Source organism: Sardina pilchardus, chromosome 18 (genome assembly GCF_963854185.1).
Source record: "Sardina pilchardus chromosome 18, fSarPil1.1, whole genome shotgun sequence".
Classification (NCBI taxonomy): Eukaryota; Metazoa; Chordata; class Actinopteri; order Clupeiformes; family Clupeidae; genus Sardina; species Sardina pilchardus.
The window spans coordinates 19,252,191-19,270,333 of record NC_085011.1 but is presented as its reverse complement, the minus strand read 5'-3'; the positions used below and the strand labels follow the sequence as shown (position 1 = coordinate 19,270,333).

The 18,143-nt window shown below is 45.4% G+C and overlaps 1 protein-coding gene across 1 annotated transcript; it reads right to left on the bottom strand.

Annotated features, from left to right (window-relative positions):
- Positions 1–4,917: 4,917 nt before the first annotated feature.
- asrgl1 (asparaginase and isoaspartyl peptidase 1) lies at positions 4,918–15,215 on the bottom strand. The gene is made up of 7 exons (XM_062518965.1): positions 15,134–15,215; positions 14,236–14,424; positions 12,429–12,571; positions 11,376–11,530; positions 10,922–11,043; positions 7,952–8,062; positions 4,918–5,763 (listed from the first exon to the last, which is right to left on the bottom strand). The coding sequence occupies exons 2-7, from the start codon at positions 14,420–14,422 to the stop codon at positions 5,549–5,551; spliced, it is 933 nt and encodes a 310-aa protein (XP_062374949.1). The 5' UTR covers positions 14,423–14,424; positions 15,134–15,215; the 3' UTR covers positions 4,918–5,548.
- Positions 15,216–18,143: the final 2,928 nt, after the last annotated feature.

Genomic DNA, 18,143 nt, shown 5'->3' with positions numbered 1-18,143 from the left:
CACACACATCTCTCTCTCTCTCCCTCTCTCTCTCTCTCTCTCTCGCGCTTTCTTTGTTCCTTTGGGTGCATCTTCGCTCCGTATTTCCTTACCTCTCTTTTGTCTCCCTCCTTCTCTCCCTCCCTCCCTCTCTCTCTCTGTCCACTTTTCCTCCCTCCTCTGCCTCTCGTAGCGCAGATATCAAACAGATGCTGGTGTCTGGCCAGAGGAGAGCGAGAGGAGCGAGAGAGGGAGAGGAGAGAGAGAGGGAGAGGAGAGAGAGAGGGAGCTCTGACAGCAGAGTAACCCAGATGGCTGGTGTTTTCTTTCCCCTGCCAGCGCTGCAGGTTGAACCTCTCCTGGGCTCAGGTGCACCGAGGGCCTGCTAGGCTGAGCCTCCACTGCTCGGGCTGCGTTCACACGAAAACACCATGCGCCAACACGCTTGTGTGAATGTGTGTGTGCATGTGTGTGAGAGAGGATGCATATGTGCATTATTGTGTCATTGCAGTATGTGAAGGTGTGTGTGTGTATACTGTATCTGTGTGTGTGTGTGTGTATCAAGCACCTCTCCTACCCCCTCCTCTACGATCACGGGGCTTCCTCATCATCAAAGCATTCTTTCCCAAATCAGACCTGTGCCCCATCTCTCGTGATGGTAGATTCCGCCCACACACCAAAAAAACCCCAACTCTTCTTATGGGCAGAGAAGAGGAAAATGAAAAATCAAGAGAAAAAAAAACACACGGCCACAGAGCCACTGTGTGCCGGCGTAGAGACGGTGCCCTGCTGTCCACCCCTTTTCATCTCCACATTTGCGCTAACCGCCTAGGCCTGGGCAGTACCAGAGCTTTAGATCGGCGCAGGCCTCCTATTGACGGTGTTAGCGAGAGAGAGAGAGCGAACGACCTTGGTTTCACCTGGTCGAGCGAGGGGAACGGGCCTACACGACTGCCATGGGGTAAACAAACAAGGCCAGAGCGAGAGAGAACGACACGTGCGGGAGGATAGCGGCCTTTGCTTATGCGGACGATCTTAACGCGGATACTGAGGGTCAGTTTTGTCTGAGAATACCCCTCGTCCTCCAAAGCGCGTCTCCTCTGACCGCCTGCCTACTCTCAGCCGTCTCTTTGCCCTTGCTGACCGAGCACTCCGCATGTGCACTCAGCATGTGCTGTAGTACTGCAACACATGGAACAGAAAGAGAAGAAGAAAAAACTCCCAAAAAATAGTGAAACAAAAGGACTTAAATAAGAAAAATATTCCTTCAAATGAGGGTTTTTATATATATATATATATATTTTAAATGACACGTTTTTATCAAAAATTTAAGCAACAAAAAAATAATTGTAAAAAAGTCAAGACGAACAATATATTGGGAGCTAGAGGTCTACCCAAGAGCGGTGTTATTTTGGTGTGATCCAGTGAGAAGCTCCATGTCTAAGCAGTCACATGCATTTCCACCCTCTATCTGATCAGCCACATCCCAAACCCTGAGGACGTGTGTGAAAACAGAGAAAAAACGTTTCCATTAAGTCTCTATATCCCTCCCTCTACACCACCACCACCACCACCACCCCTCCTCTCTCTCTTTCCCTATTTTTCCGAGAATCTTGCAGGACCCTGGAGAGGCCATCAGGAGAGAAACAGGCCCATTGACCTTGGGAGGGGTCACCCTGCGCTCCTGCCCAGCCCGCGGATAAACACGGCGGCTCCATTCCGAGCACGATCCCGCAGGTAACAGAACCAGCCAGCTGTAGCGCTGTGCTACACTGATTAACCACACAGACTATCAAAGGTCGCCTAGAGGTCGAAGCCCTGCCAGATACACACATACAGCGTGTCCCCTGTTAACACTGCTGGGCAATTATTTATCCAACAATCTGTGAAAGTGAGTACAGGCCGTCGTATACGGTAATATGACAAAGATAATGAGTAAACACAACTTCTAAAGCTAGAGAGAGTTGAGAGTAATTTGCTGGCCTTACGTTCAAGATAAGATTTTGAACCATTTCACAGGAAGGACCCATAGCTGCAACACAAACTTTTCTAACTTGCAGTTACCTCAGTCAATCATGGATAAAATGTTGAAGAATAACCCATTTCTGAAAAATAATATTTTATCTTACACTACACATTTGACCACCAGCTGGGCTGCATTTATTTAGGCTTAAGTGAGGATAATGTCAGCAATGATTCTTTTAAGTTTGTCTTTTGTGGGAAAAGTCACATGTGCACATTAAGAAGAGATAAGAGGGGCCTAATGGATGCTTTTAGGAGATCAGAATATTAAAGTCTTAGCAGATTGTTGACTTCCTTCCATGTTTAAAGAAACTGTCTAAAAGAAAAATGAAGCAATGTTAAGATGTGAATTACCTAATTCTTCCACTTTACAAAGGAAAGTATTTTCTGAGTGCTTCCTGAGTATTAATGGCTTATTAACAATCACGATTGCATGAAGTAAGAGTGAAATTATTCGTTTTAGGCCATGTACACAGATCTATACAGGAAAACTCATAAATAACCATATGAGTCACTCCAGTTTATTTAAGGCAATGTCAACTTTGACGAGGCTATAGCCATTTCCTGAACAAGCTATTGCATGTGTGCAAGCAATGCACTCTTTGACAGATTCAATACCAATGCGAGACCCGCTAGTTTTTTTTTTTTTTTTTTTCAAGATCGAAACAATACACAGTATAACTTACAGTCGATGGCATTATAGCTGTTTTTTTTGCCAGTAAAGAGCCTACTGATAAACGCGAACATATCCTACTCACCAAATGTACTCCGAGCTCCCAGCTGTTGCTTTCGTGGACGAAGTTTTTAGAAAACTGTCAAAACTTCAGCGGAGTCTGTGACTTTGCGTTCACCACCTCTTTCTGACATTGCTAGCCTGACGATACCAGAAGAACTCAAACATCAGGAAGGATTATGGTTTCTCGCTTTCACTTGCCTCAGATAGTCTGCAAAGAACAGATGTTATCTTCTGCTCGAACAAAATCGCCATGTTCTTTGTCTTTTTTTAAGTTATTTTACCGTGTCTTCAACTTCAGCCGGTGAAAAGGCGCTTCACTCCCTGTTAGAGGACGCTCTATTACAGGGTGCAATGTTGCAATGAAACGACTTGAACTCTTGCAAGTGTGTAATTACGTAATGCTGTGAATCTAAAAAGCCTTGAAAGATGGCAACTGAGACGAAAAGGGTGGGGGCTACAGCACTCCTTCCTCGTCTGACTGTACCGTAGCTGTCACCCGTACTGGGCAGTATGTCAGTGCCGAGTTTTTCTAAGTAGATTCCTCCGTTTCGGCCGGCCCCTTTTCCGTCAGCGATGCGGAAAACTGACCAATCAGAGACATAAGCGTTCGCAGCAATGAAGGGCATTCGTTTTCTGTCGCTTCAGCGCACACATCGTTTGCCCTCATGACCTTTGTGCCGTTCAGTCTTCAAAACGATTTCAAACATTCTTTCCAATAAGCGACTTATTCCTCCCACACACGTTTGAAAAAAAGTCCCCGTTTTAATGTTTGGACCCACTGACAAGGTTTAATAAGTCACACGCACACCACTTGACACTAACCGTATAGGCCTACTAATGTAATTCGGGACAATCTATACAGGTCTAACAAATAAATATGCAATTTTGCGATTTCACGTTTGTGTTTTGTTTGTGTGTTAAGTAATATTTTCATCTCGTCAATCTGTAGGCCTAACTAACCAACACTATGTATTTAATCTATTTATAACTATCAATCATCTTTCAGGAGCTATGAAAGCCCACTTCTACAGAACTTTAAGGCAGGGTAGGTATTTCATGTTTTTTTTTAAAAATAATTGTTTCTGTCACAGCATTAAACGTTTTTGGAAGACAGACCTAATTGTACTGATAACTTAATAGCTTCCTGAAGGGTTTTACAAATACCTCATCAGAGGGTCTTAATGCATTGTTTTGGATTTTGGGTTCAGCAATACATTTCTTATGATACATTTATACAAAGGTGTTCTTGTCAGAGAGCAGCATGCATTAGCAAGGTGTAAGCTATAGCTATACTATGACTCAAATGTCCTTGACTCTCTAGCTTGGTGGAGCAACAGTTAGCTCTACTGTCTCTTTAAAAAAAAGAGAGAAGTAGGTGACCTACCCCCATCATCAGTGCGATATTTTGCACACAAATGCACCAGCTGGCTTGGAAAAAAACCACACGCACAAATACAGAGACGACAGACAGGTTCTCTTTGGAGGCAGGTGTCTACTATAAGCCAACAGCCACAGTGCAAACGCTTACAGTATACGCAAACACATACACACACACACACACACACACACACATCACAAAGCATGATCTGCAGGATGCTCTGTGTGTGTGTGTGTGTGTGTGTGTCTGTGCACGCATTTGTTGACACAATAAGCAGCCTCTGGCAACACATCTGCACAGTGCCTTTCCGTCACGTGACAGGTCTCACCTCCAATCACGCGAGAGGATCTCAGCCCCTGCGCCCATGCAGGTCTTGAGTCTCCCAGTCAGCTCTTTTAGACCCCAGCAGCCCTCACGGACACAAAGGAGGAATCAATGACAGATAAAAGAAACTGCAAGGTGTCATAGAGTTTCAACTGCTGTATTTAGGAAAGAAACAAAAGCACATTCATTATATCAACATTCCCCACAGTTGTTTTGTGTCAGTTACTTTCCAGAATGTCCAGCCACCTTGGATAAAGTTAAAGTTAACTCATTTGTGGATGCTTATGTTTGGCACATTGTGCTATTTCCTTAATTGCTTTGTTATGTGCATAGTCAACATGTAACACCTGGATGGGTTAGTTAAGGCTCTAAGATTTTCTCATAAAATGTTCTCAGTCAAAAAAAAAATCTTTTACTTTAAAGAACATAAAAACTAAGGAATGGCCTTTTCATTTGAACATATTTGTGGAGTCAAATACTGTATATATTCACAGTTGACATTTATTTGTGAGGTAAGTTCACAGAGTCAGTAAATGGACACAACAAATGAGTTTCCATGAAATAATGTTCCAAATCATACCACTTAATATCCATTACCGTAAAAAAAGATAAAACTGCTCAGATTAAACTGTGACGACGGCTAGGTTTTATGAGTGTGTTAAACAAACAACTACAAGCTGTTTGTCTAGTTTCAGCATGGCAGTGGATGTTGTACAGTACATACAATGCAGTCATACAAGTCATACAGTACAAGATATCATAAAACACTTTATGAAATGTCACCAAGTGGCATACCATATGGCTGGAACGAGATGTATAAGATACACTTAAAATAATACAAGGAGTTCACCGCCTGTGCCTCAAGCGTAGCTACTCGACTATGTTCACAAAGGCCCTAGAGGTGTTCCTATTTCAAAAATTCCGACTGTCTGCGACTCAATTTCTTCCACCTTGATTCTGCCATTTTTTTTAAAATACTGTATTAGATTTTTTCTTAACTCATTAAGGTCTAGGAAGATCACCCATTTCATTTCACTTTAGACAGTGCCAGTGCATATTTTCCGAAACCAACACAACGACAACGGAAATCACAGAATACTGTAAGTGCTTCAAGGTGCCTCGCGCGCCGACTCTGTGAAGTGTTCTCCGACGTAGAGGCCGTAGTGGAGCTGCTCGTTCTGCGCGGCGGCCCAGGCCATCTGTAGGCTGCTGAAGCGGGCGGCCCAGTTGCCCTTGGGGTCAACGGTCACCACCCCGCCCAAACCCTCCACCCGCTCCTTCATGTAGGCCAGGCCCAGGTCTGACGCCTCCTCCGCGGACTTCCCTGAGAGAGCAGAACCACAAACATTCTGCCTGTTACATTTGAAGAGTTTGGTTCCAAAACGCTATATCCACCATGTTAATGAGTTTTCATAAATACGATTTTTACCATTTGTTTTCCCAGTAATTCCATCTTTACTCAATCAAAACAACACAACTGTAATTTGATTGATATTTCCTGGAATACACAATTAAATAACATGACTTTAAAAAAAAAAAAAAAAAACGGATTTTTTAAACGGATGTTCAGTAAAGCATTTTGGAATCAAACTCTTAATTTGCATTTATTCATTTAGCCGATGCTTTTTATCCAAAGCCACTTACGTGTCAATTATATTACAAGAGCCTTTGTCCCTGGAGCAGCTTGGGGTTAAGTGGCGCATTAGAACAGTAAACAAATGAACACAAACATAATGAACATAAATGCACATATTTCAATGTTATCACAGGACGCTGGACTTGGGCTAGTTTTAGAGAGTCCCTATCTATCTCCTATTCCTCGTCTTATCTCCTGTCCATCTATCTCCTAGTTCTCATCTTATCTCCTGTCTATCTATCTCGACATTGCATGACTGCTCGTAATCAGGTCAAGGCAAATCTGGACTCAATATACATTCAGTTAATGCAAATCACAAGCACCTTATCCCACAATAAATGATCACATTCTCTTCTTAAATTTCAATTCCCCTCAAGTCCATATAATTTCCAAGCATATTCCCCCATTTCACCCTCTGCCCTCATCACTGCACACTGTGTGAAATCTGACCAAATACGGCCTGGATTTGGTCAGATTTCGCACGGTGTGCAGTAAAAGGCGCAGAGTTGAAGCAGGCGCCCTGTGATCGCAGGCTTCTGTGACTTTGATCAGGCCCCCATCGCGCTGCTCTGACGTCACAGACTCCTACACCTGCTGCCCTGGCACTCGTCGCTGTTGCCGCTATTTATGTGCTAATGACCGCTACTGGTTAGCGTCGCCGCCGCCACCTCCACTGCCACCTCCGCTGCCACCTCCGCGGCCGCCACGTAGCTTTGGAGCCTGCTGGCGGAAAAAACGGCGTGACCTGAATAGGGCCGACGCCGACCTCGGTGTGATTCAGTGCAGGAGGAAACGCTGGGCTGACGAGACAAGGAGAAATCCCTCGACAGCCTGCCAAACACCATAAAACCTGACAATAGCTTCACAGGATGCGTAATGCATGTCATGAAGGAGATGTTTCACACACACACACACACACACACACAGACACACACACACACACACACACACACACACACACACACCTATGAAAAATGTGTTCTCTAGAAGTAGTACAACACTGTAGGAAGGAATTCACATGCAGCATAATGTCTAAGTGGTGTTGCAGCTGTCCATCAATGATTAACTCCTTCTCCATGCGAAGCATCGGAAGTGACCTGAAGGTGACCGCCAGGGTAGAGAATGGCAGTCCCACAGCACAGATAAACTAGCGTTTATTTGGCAGCAGCTACGCAGGAAGTGGTTTGGCTTTGACACACTCTGTGCACACACACTGTTGTCGCTGCACGTCACAAACCGTCTGCAGCTCGACGGAGTCTGTAGACGAGCGCCCGACCTTACTGTCCCCTTGCTGAGAAGAATGTCCCGGCGAAACTGACCCACAAAATGCCTGGCCACCCTGAGCCGGGCAAGTGCTCTAGCTCTAGATTTAGCGTAGCCGAAGGAAAGCTGTGTTTACACAAACACAACAGGCATGAGGGAGGAGGTCAGACTGACTTTCAGAGAGAGCTCAGCAAGACCTTTCGCATTGTCACCACAGACCTCGCACACGTCTTGTGCTTGTGTGTGTGTGTGGTTTTAACTTGCAGGCAACAGTGACAAAAGCAGAAGTTGCTCTAAAATATTAATTGGGTAGTGATGATTGTCGCAAATCTTTTGACCTCTAAATTCTAAATGACACACAATGATTTTATATACAGTATACACACACACACACACACACAGTGTGTATATATATATATATATATATATATATATATATATAACATACACACACATATATATAAACATATGCTAAACTTTAATATTATACATAACATATTAAACTCATATGCTGGGTACATTTCTGAAACTTAAATTTCTAGTTGCAATCATCACTCTAACTCTGAGACTGACATCCAAATCTGAGCTGAGGAGTGGGGCCAGCTGCCAGTACCTTGCTCCATATGGAAGAGTATGAGCCTGGAGAGAACGACTTTCATGATGGCCTCCCCATGGCCTGTTGGAGAGACCGCTCCCACCTTGTTATCGGCGTAGCCCCCACATCCTGTAACAAAGACAGCAGAGATCCCAGCTTGTGATAAGGCGCAAGACGGAAGTGAGTGCCGTGGCGCGTCGTTTCGTGTCTCTGCCACAAGAGGGCGGCATTTCACTGAGGATGACTTAACAGTGGTTTTGGCAGCCACTGAGCACGTCAGCTAAGGTTTAAGTAAGGGCCTTGTCTGAAATGGGTTGTTGTGGTCAGAATGTAATGATGCTGCAGATATCTGGGAGAGAGGAAGAGGGAGAGGGAGCGAGAGAGAGAGAGAGAGATAGAGAGAGGGAGAGAGAGAGAAAGAGAGAGTTCACTTGGGCTGGGAGCTGGAGGCAGGAGAGGAGTGGCTAAAAAAAGCTTTCTTGTGTAATAAAGTGAGTCAGAGGAAGTAAATGAATGCAAACGCGGCGCCCATCAGAGTGGGAGCCCAATGAGTCGGTCAGAGACTGCGTGCATCTGTGCATACATGCATGTGGGAGGATGTGTGTGTGCGTGTGTCTGTGTGTCTATGCATTCATGTGTATGTCTGTGTGGAAATGCGTGAGAGTGAGTGTGTGTGTGTGTGTGTGTGCATCCATCTCTGAATTTGCATGTGTGCAGTGAATGTGTGATTTTGTGTGTGTGTGTGTGTGTGTGTGTGTGTGTGTGTGTGTGTGTGTGTGTGTGTGTGTACAGTATGTCTATGCATGTGTATCAACACATTCTCTTATTAATGTAATGTCAATGTATTCATGTATATCCGCATGTGTATGTGTGCATGCGCGTGTGTATGTATGCACTGTACAGTATGTATGTCTGTGTCTGTGTGTCTGTGTGCATATGTACAAGTGCATGTGTATACTGTATGTATGTATGTACTGTATGTGTGTCTGTGTGCATGTGTACAAGTGCATACGCGTGTATGTATGCATGTGTGTATGTGTGCGTGCATGTGTGCATGTTAAGTGTGTAGGTGTATTTATGTGTATGTGGGTGTATGCATGTGTGTGTGTGTGTGTGTGTGTGTGTGTGTCCGTGTGCCTGTAAGTCTATGTGCAGACGCCTTCCTGTGAATTGACCTCGTCTCCATGTGCTGGGACACACAGCGCACTAGTGTCCTGATTGGCAGGTGGAGTGGACAAGGCTAATCATTAACCCAGCAGGTAATGATCTCCTGCTACTCGCTGAACATTACGCACATTCCTCCGCATAAATGGGGGTCAAAGTTCACCGTGCCTTTACCATTAACCTGCACATACTTTTCGCCCCGTTTAATTAAAACCCATTCTTCACGCCGAATCCAACCCCCCCCACACATTTAACCCAGCTTCTCTTTTGTCCTGCACAGTTAGCAATGGAGTCGACCAGCACAGCTCTGGTGCTCTGCAGTCCTACTCCCCTTCATGCGCTAGTCTGTTGGAGTCAGTCCTGGTGAAGGGTGAAAGTTATCAAGTGGATCATTGTTCTGTGCCCATGTTCACCAATGACAAACCTTTGGCCCGGGATTTCACACTGTCCATGCGGTCATTAACAGAGACGGTTTGGGCATTTTAGTAACTGATCCACAGACACACACACACACACACACACACACACACACACACACACACACGATCCCGAGAGTTACGAAACAACCATTCAATGTCGCGACTCGGGATATCAAAGTCATTCACATCACAAAACCACGGGCAAATGCAATCCATCTATCAAACACAGTAATGTGACACAGCACACAGCATGGGCTACTGGCTGGGGGGGGTGGATAACGTATTGCAATTCATCTGGTTGCAGCGCTCAGATTGTGGCTCAGTGGCCGGGGAGAGGTGAGAGCAGGAATGTGGGCCAGCGCTGATCTGATCTCCATACATCAGCTCACACTGAGCGGCCGTGTGTTAGAGGCTCACTCCGTCATGTCCAGATGACAGCTGCTGAGTCATCTGCCTTCACACACACACACACACACACACACACACACACACACACACACACACACACACACACACTCATGTGGAGCGCACTGATAGAGTGACTCCTGATGGGTTCAGAGAGGACGACAGAGCTTTGAGTGCTTTCAAATATGAATGGCCTGTTTCATACGCTCACTCTCACAAGAAGGACGGGAATGATATGAGTCACTGTACCTACTGTACATTAGAACAGCTCACCCAACACGTGTGGCCACATGCAGTACGGGACGCATGTTGTGTGAGACATGAGTTTATTACCTCCGCCAAGGAGGTTATGTTTTCATCGGGGTTTGTTGGTTTGTTGGTTTGTTTGTTTGTTCGCAAGATAACTCAAACGGATGGATTTCGATGAAATTGTCAGGGAAGGTCTGAAATGACCCAAGGAAGAAACGATTACATTTTGGGAGTCATCCGTATCACCATCTGGATACAGGAAGCGGTTATGTTTTCGCTTGGCGGAGGGTTGCACTCTCTAGTGCTTTTCTAGTTTGTTTATGCATTAGTTATGTGACATCAGCACAAGTTCAACAACAATTCTAATAGCCAATGTCTAAATATACATTATTTATAATTGACATACTAATACAACATAATGATCTTGGGCCCACAATTCCACATGATTGTACTGATAGATGTTGTGAATTTGAGCATCTTTGCAGGGCATGGAAAACTGTGTGTAGCAAGCAGAGGCAGACATCCAGAAAGGTTCAGAAAGTAAAAGTCCTGCCAAGTATTTGACCCAACCATTTAGTAAACCAGCTCATCCTAATTAGCAGCCAGGTACATCAGATAATTAGTGATATCACCTGTGTTAAGTGCACGGGTAGAGAGCATATGCGGCAGGACCTTTACTCTCTGGAACTGGGATGTCCGCCTCTGGTAGCAAGACATACAGAACTGGGGGAAAAGCACACGCTTGGCTCACCTATGCAGGGTGTGTCTCCAACACGCCCCTCCATCTTATTGATCATGCCCCCTGTGGAGGTGGCACAGGCGATGTTGCCCTCAGCGTCCACAGCCACCGCACCCACTGTACCCATCTTACCCCTGACACACACACACACACACACACACACACACACACACACACACACACACACACACACACACACACACACACACACACACACACACACACACACACACACACACACACACACACACACACACACACACACACACACACACACACTTTATTTATTAATATGGTACAAAACATAATTTTAAAAAGGACCTATTTCTGATCACTCTCCAAGTTAAACTGAACTAAAGTCATTTGTGGTGAATTTCAAAACAAACACCGTGTCAACACTGGTACAGCCTGCCTTCAGAAAGCAGTGGCATCAGTGAAGTAACTTGTGAAAAGCTACAGCCCTCACATTTGACACTCCACTGGGTTGGCATCTGGTGCCAGATTCTTCTTCCAGCGCATCCTGGCATAGTCTGTGATGAGAGACTCCTCTGGCACCTCGGGGATGCCCATAGCCCTGGCAAACTGCGATGCCCCTTCAGCTGTCAGACACAGGTGGTTGGTCTACAGACAAGAGGACCACAGACAGAGAGTGTGAGAGTGAAGGAGCCCATTGAGTTCCTGCAGAGAGGCCACACCACAACTCCCATACACACAGCAGTTACATTTAACTCAAGGATTTTGCTCTATATATTTTTCTATTCTATTTTTTTCTATGTTCTTATTCTTCTATCTCTATTGTTTCACAGGTTTTGCTAGTGGCATCATCCGGTTCTCTGAAAGGATATACATTATTTTCCCTAACTCTACGTAAAGACTGATAAAAAAGATGATGACCATAAAAACAGATAGAGACCATTTAGTGTTACATAGCCACTCCTGCGTAAGTACTCCTACTTGTTCATAAAAGACCCCAGGAATTTCTTTAACATGAAATACACACATCTCTAAACTCTACTTTCGACGATTAAATCTGTATGACATTTTATGGATTCCCCAATGTAAATGACGGGAAAAGTGGACAGTGTCCACTCAGTGGGCAAAGTATCTTGTGCATGACCTAAAGCCATCATGTGGCCTGTGGAAGCCCTGAGCTGACCCAGCAATATTTATGCTCCAGATCTTGTTCATGGGTTTAAATTAGCAAACAGATCTAGCCCTGTTATTAAATTAGCTCTAGTTAGACTTTTGACTTTGACTTGACATTGACATTACAGCTCTTCGTTCGACTGAGACTTGCAAGAAGATCAAATTGATGGGTATTGTTGCTTCTACCACCTTCCTCCTAGTCACGTACAACATCTGTGAGTGTGTCTGTGTGTGTGCTTATATAAGTGTTGAGTGCTTACATGCGTGCATGTGTATGTGTGTGTGTGTGTGTGTGTGTGTGTGTGTGTGTGTGTGTGTGTGTGTGTGTGTGTGTATGTGTGTGTGTGTGTGTGCGTGTGTGGTCATGTGTTACCTTGTCCATGACCATCCTGGCGAGCTGCACGGGGTTAGCCACCCTCCTGACGGCCGACACCGCTCCGCTGGCCAGCGTGCGTCCGTCCATGACGATGGCGTCCATCTCCACCTCGCCCTTCACGTTCAGCACGGACCCCCGGCCTGCACGTCAAAGGCAAGCGCCGAGTCATTTCTCACAGTATGGCGATGTGAGAGAGAGAGAGAGAGAGAGAGAGAGAGAGAGAGGGGGAAAGAGGGGTGAGGGGCAGAGAGAGTGAGAGGCAGATAACGTGTGGTGTCACAGGAAAGGGAGAATGTGCCTTGTAATGTATGCTGGAGAAATGGATAGACAGAGAGAGATATCAGGGAGAGAACATCGAGAATGCAATGCGATCCACATTTGTATCGCGATTCAAGCTGTACTGTACCAATTCAAAATCGACTCATATTTTTTTTCCCACCATTTTGCAATGCCGTTTAAACTGTTGTCCTGAAATGAGTTTAGCTTGCCATTCCCATAGATGTCGCTGCATCTATTTCACACTCTTGACGCCTGGGCACTCTTTACTTGACATTATGAAAAGTACTTCAGCAACCCAGTAACCCAGAGCTCTGAGGTAGCCTAGTTGGCCCCAACGTCAACGTTCGGAGGTCCTCTACTATGTATAACAGACCCCTGTGAATGGCAACAGGTTTCATTGAAAGTGAAAGCTGCAAAGAATGTTTGATTCAAGTTCAGGCCAACAAATCGATTTAAAAAGCCTAGTTAGCCTAGTTGTTCCTAGTCGTTTTGGCTTCGCGTCGAGTTTGCCCAGTTGGGATTTTCCGATAGGAATGACAAACTCATGATTTTGCTGATATTGAATTTAATTAATGACCTGTATACAGTAGGCTAGGCCTACTCTACTTGAGGTTAGCTGTGGCAGACTAAGCTTACTGGTTTTCATCATTTTAACCATGAAGCCTGTCTAGGTGTGGGCCTACAGTACTAAATAGTTCGACACCTTGCTATTTCGCATTAGACCCCTTCATCTTGCGGGTGTCTCATGTCATTCAAAAAATATTTGGGGAGGGCCTTCATCTTATGGTGACAGTGCTAAGAGATATAAATAAAAATGGCATTCTCGGTAAACATCAGTCTTGCATGTAGCCTAATATCGAGCTGAATTGTAGTGAAAACATAGCCTACTGCAGCATTGTGCCTAAAGCATAACCTACCTGTACAAGTCACATATTTAAAGGCGCAGGTTAATCCTAGCGCTCCATTTAGCATGCATGCTTGTAAAGCTAGTGAGGTTGCCTGCCCTACACATCCTGTCACTGTATAACAACAGTTCGGGCCGACCATTTTACTTTAGGAGGAGAGGTGAAGACTGGAACCTACAGTGTTACTTTGAGAGGAGAGGGGTGTCATTTGATTCCATTTGAACTGAAATATCAACAACCTTCAAGTTACATCCTGTTCAATCAGCATCAGTATCAGAAGGCAATCACATGATTCCCTATTGTGTACATTGACCCAGGTGACAGTTAGGGGGCAGGCTATGCATTATTTTATCATCAAGAATGAAAACAAGACATCTTACTCAAATCTTACTAAATGTGTTGATTTCTTGATCTACTGCATCATATGGGAAAAGTAACCATGCTATGTTTTGAAATCGATTTGGGACCTAATCTTGAGCTTAAAAATCAATATCGAATCGTGACATTTCCTGAATCATGCACCCCTGTGTGTGTGTGTGTGTGTGTGTGTGTGTGTGTGTGTGTGTGTGTGTGTGTGTGTGTGTGTGTGTGCGCGCGCGCCTGCACAGCTGCATGCTCACCTGCGTTGTAAGAAGGGTTGTTCTCCAACATGGTCACTGCCTCCACCACAGCGTCCATGGCACTGCCACCGGCCCTGAGGACGCTATAACCACCCCTGGCCGCCTCCCTCACACCTGCACAGGACACCTCGGCTCGCTCCTTAGGAATGTGCCCAGCCCCTCCATGGACCGCGATTACTGGCAACATGGCTAACGAGAGAGATGGAGACAGAGTGTTCGTTATTAATGTTTTGCTAAACAATGTTGCCTCGGTCGTCACTGAGTTTTCATAACCCAAACTAAAAAACTCGCATTGAATGCTTCCAGCCACTTGTCGGGGATCGCTAGGGACACTTGGGAGAGTGTTTTTGTAGAAGAAAGTAAACTTCAAGTAAGCTGTTCATGATAGCGGTAAAGATATACATCATGCTTTCAAATGCTAGAACAATTTCACATGCAAGGACCTCGGTCTGAAATGGCTGGTTAAACTTCTTCTGTTAAAATACAACTCAAGGGATGTAATGTTGTGTAATATAGCCTACTATTTCAGAGTTATAAGATAGTATCAGAACAGATAAAGTCTGTTTAAATTAGGAGCCACACTGTAGCCTAAATCTTTCTATTCAAATCGCGATGGGCAAGGGGCAAGCACTGAAATGCAGTGCCGTGTTTATGACTGTGATTACGCTTATTTGATGCTACATTGGCCTAAATGTGCATGCATTCAGGCAGAATCGAGCAATCATGTCGCTGACGCTACTGTAAACAGCTCAGGCAACAAAATAACCACGGAAGCTACACACGGTTTGCCGTGAGACATAAGAGTCACTGTAACGCCATGCACTGTTGGCATAAACAAATGTGAAACAACAATGTGCAATACAAAATGCAGTGGATCACATCATATATCAGCGCTTACCCACAGGGATACGATTCTCCCCGATCAGCTACAAAGATCCTGCAGGTGGTGGTGGTGTCACGATAGGAAGAACAGACATCTGACTTGATTTTCATACGTCACGAGAGCGTCATTTGGAGATGTGTCAAAATAAAAGCCCTTTTCAGTTGGGACTGTTAAAAGTAAAACTGATTTGAGTTCAATTACGTTCAGGTATTAAACCGTAAGTTATTAAGTTATTTCATGGAAGTCACTCTTCCTTTAATCATGAATAGTATATTTAACGTAATAAACAGCAAGCACTGACTCAAAGCGCTTTGGTTTCTTATTCTACATTTCCCCAGAAATCTGAACCATAATGCAGCCTAACTTTTAAAAATGTAATGTTAAATCCAATTAAGGGAAAATGTTAGTTAGCCTGGTCGGACTGCCCTGTTGACTCGACTATGTGTTGACCCTCAGAAAATTAAATGAATATAAAGCACACACATACAATTGTCTTTCTTGTGAAGATACTTTGCATCCAAAATATACACCTGGGTGATAACAGTTAGATGAGATATAAAACAAATATACAAAATACAGGACACTTGACTTCAGTTGGATTTGTTAATATAAATCACGATTATACGGTTTTTATTTAGCCAATCCATAACGATCTTAGCGTCTGCGTGACAAGCGCTGACCATGGTCCTGAAACCAAGGGGCTCCGCTTAATCGTTCACTTTGATTTCGCCCGCTTTGATCATACTGTGTTGACCCCCCCCCCCCCCCCCCCCCCCCCCTCGTGAAGTATATCTTGGTATACTTCACGACGAACAGGTGACGTTGAACATAAATACAGGCTCACAGAGAAGGAGCACTAGGCTATAGGACAAGCACTGATCCCTGCCCCTATGAACGGAACACATACACATCCATTAAGGAATATTAGCCAATATCCTTAGAGTCCACCTTCTACTGGACCCTGGCACGGTACAGACTGGCACTTAAAGCACGACACCGCGCTCATGCACGAGCTCGGCGGGTGGAAAGATGCGTGGAGCGGGTGGTGGTAGATGGGAGGTGCGTCGTCAGCTCGCTACGATTGGAGAGAGCAAAGAGGAGCCTATGTGCACGTCTGGTGAGCCCCCATTCTCAAATGAGTGTGCGCGTCTCCGCACAGAGGAGGTGCGCGCTTGAGGGGCTGCGGTCCCATTGACTGTTCCGTCTCCTCCCAGCGGCAGCGGCAGCGGCAGCAGCAGCAGCAGCAGCCCCCGAAAACAGGGAGCTCTGCTCGGACTCCGCCTCGCCCCTCACGCTCCGAAGAGTCCAAGCTCTGGGAATCGGTGGCAGGGACATCTCTTCGGTTGTGGACAATAACAAGTCTCCTTCATCGAATGACAGCCTCAAGTGCAGCAATGGGCTACCCATAACTGGAGGTGGAGGGTAGAGGCGGGCGGGCGGGGGGTGGGGGGGAGAGAGAGAGGAGAAAAAGCCGAATAGGAAGAGCAGCACAACCGTGGGTGCCCGCAACCATGAAAGGGTCGCAACGCTTGCGAGAGCCGCCGATTTCCCTATGGACTATGTCGTGAACAGTGGGCTTAGATCGCTGGGATTTTTTGTCAATAATACGACCCACCAAGGAGGGGTAAAATATGTCCGCCTCGGTGGGGCCCCGTGGCGGCCCTCGCCCACCCACAAGGCAGCCTTCGATGACAGAGATGCCGGACCTCAGCCACCTTACGGAGGAGGAGAGGAAAATTATTATGGCTGTGCTAGTTCGGCAGAAGGAGGAAGAGGACAAGGAGGAAGCCATGTTAAAGTAAGAGGAGATCATTTGCTCTCAGTAGGCAGTAGGGAGATGTTACAGCCTGTGCTGCCGACTGTCTATGACTGAGGTGTTGCTGTATCCACAGGACAAGCTTGGACGGGTGCACCCAGTTGAAAGTGTGTGTGTGTTAGTGTGTTGTATTGGTTTACCTACAGTATATGCACACACTTAACAACTGCACCTGGTGCTGCACAGTCCCCCTATCTCCCTCTCTCCCCATCTCCTTTCCTCTCCTCGTTGTATGTGGATGTTTTGCGAAATTATACATCCTGTGTTATGATATGTTAGCGTATCTTAAAGCATAAGTCCTTACCCATGTTACCAGTTTTTCTAACGGAGGCTTGTCTTGGGGAGGTTACGAGTCCCGTCAAGTTTAGGTAACTCGATGGCATGCGTGTGTTATCCCATGTGCGTGTCCCAATTGTGATGTTGAGCGTGCCCGGCTAGACCCGTCGTGAAAAAAAAATAGTTCTTCATAGCTTGTAGTGGCACAGGGAGAGGGCTGTCGCTGCCTCTGCTGAAGTGAATGGGGTAGCGTGAGAAATCAGACCGGGCAGTGACGGCACAGGTGCAACTTGGTTCAGAGGGAAGGGGTGTGTCATCCTAAGAGATAATAAGGCTATATCGGTTAGTTGAGAATCGAGGCGTTATGAGCTTGACTGAGTTTTCATAATATTAGCTCCTTATAGTCTATTCTTAAAACCCACCTTGCCTACTTATCCATTCAACACAAACTCAATACAAACGTTTCCCTAAAATACCGTACAAAATATATTTTATGGTCTACCATAGAGAACACTTTAAGCCTAACATCCACCAACAGTATGCTTGTAAATCCTAGAGCAACAACATTGTAGCAACCGGAAGATATCTATGGATTCCGTTGCAGGTCTCTAGTGCCCCAAATCTCATTTGATTCAGAATTCTTTAGTAAGCTATAGGGGTGTGGTTGAAAATGTACCAGCTGGTGCTCTGCTAGCAATTCGTTATCTCCTCTCTATGTGCCATCTCATTTATCTTTATCTTTATTTCTCACAGAATAAATTACCCCCCACTGTGATCACTTTCTAGGTTGGCCTCATGTATAGGCCTAAGCACAGGTGCGCATGGAACACCTTTAAGGTTTGATGTTGCAGTACCTGCCGTCTTAGTCATTTCTTAACCTGGTGGCTTTTCATCGTCGTGACCACTGGATATTTTAAATCCAGGCAGCCCTTC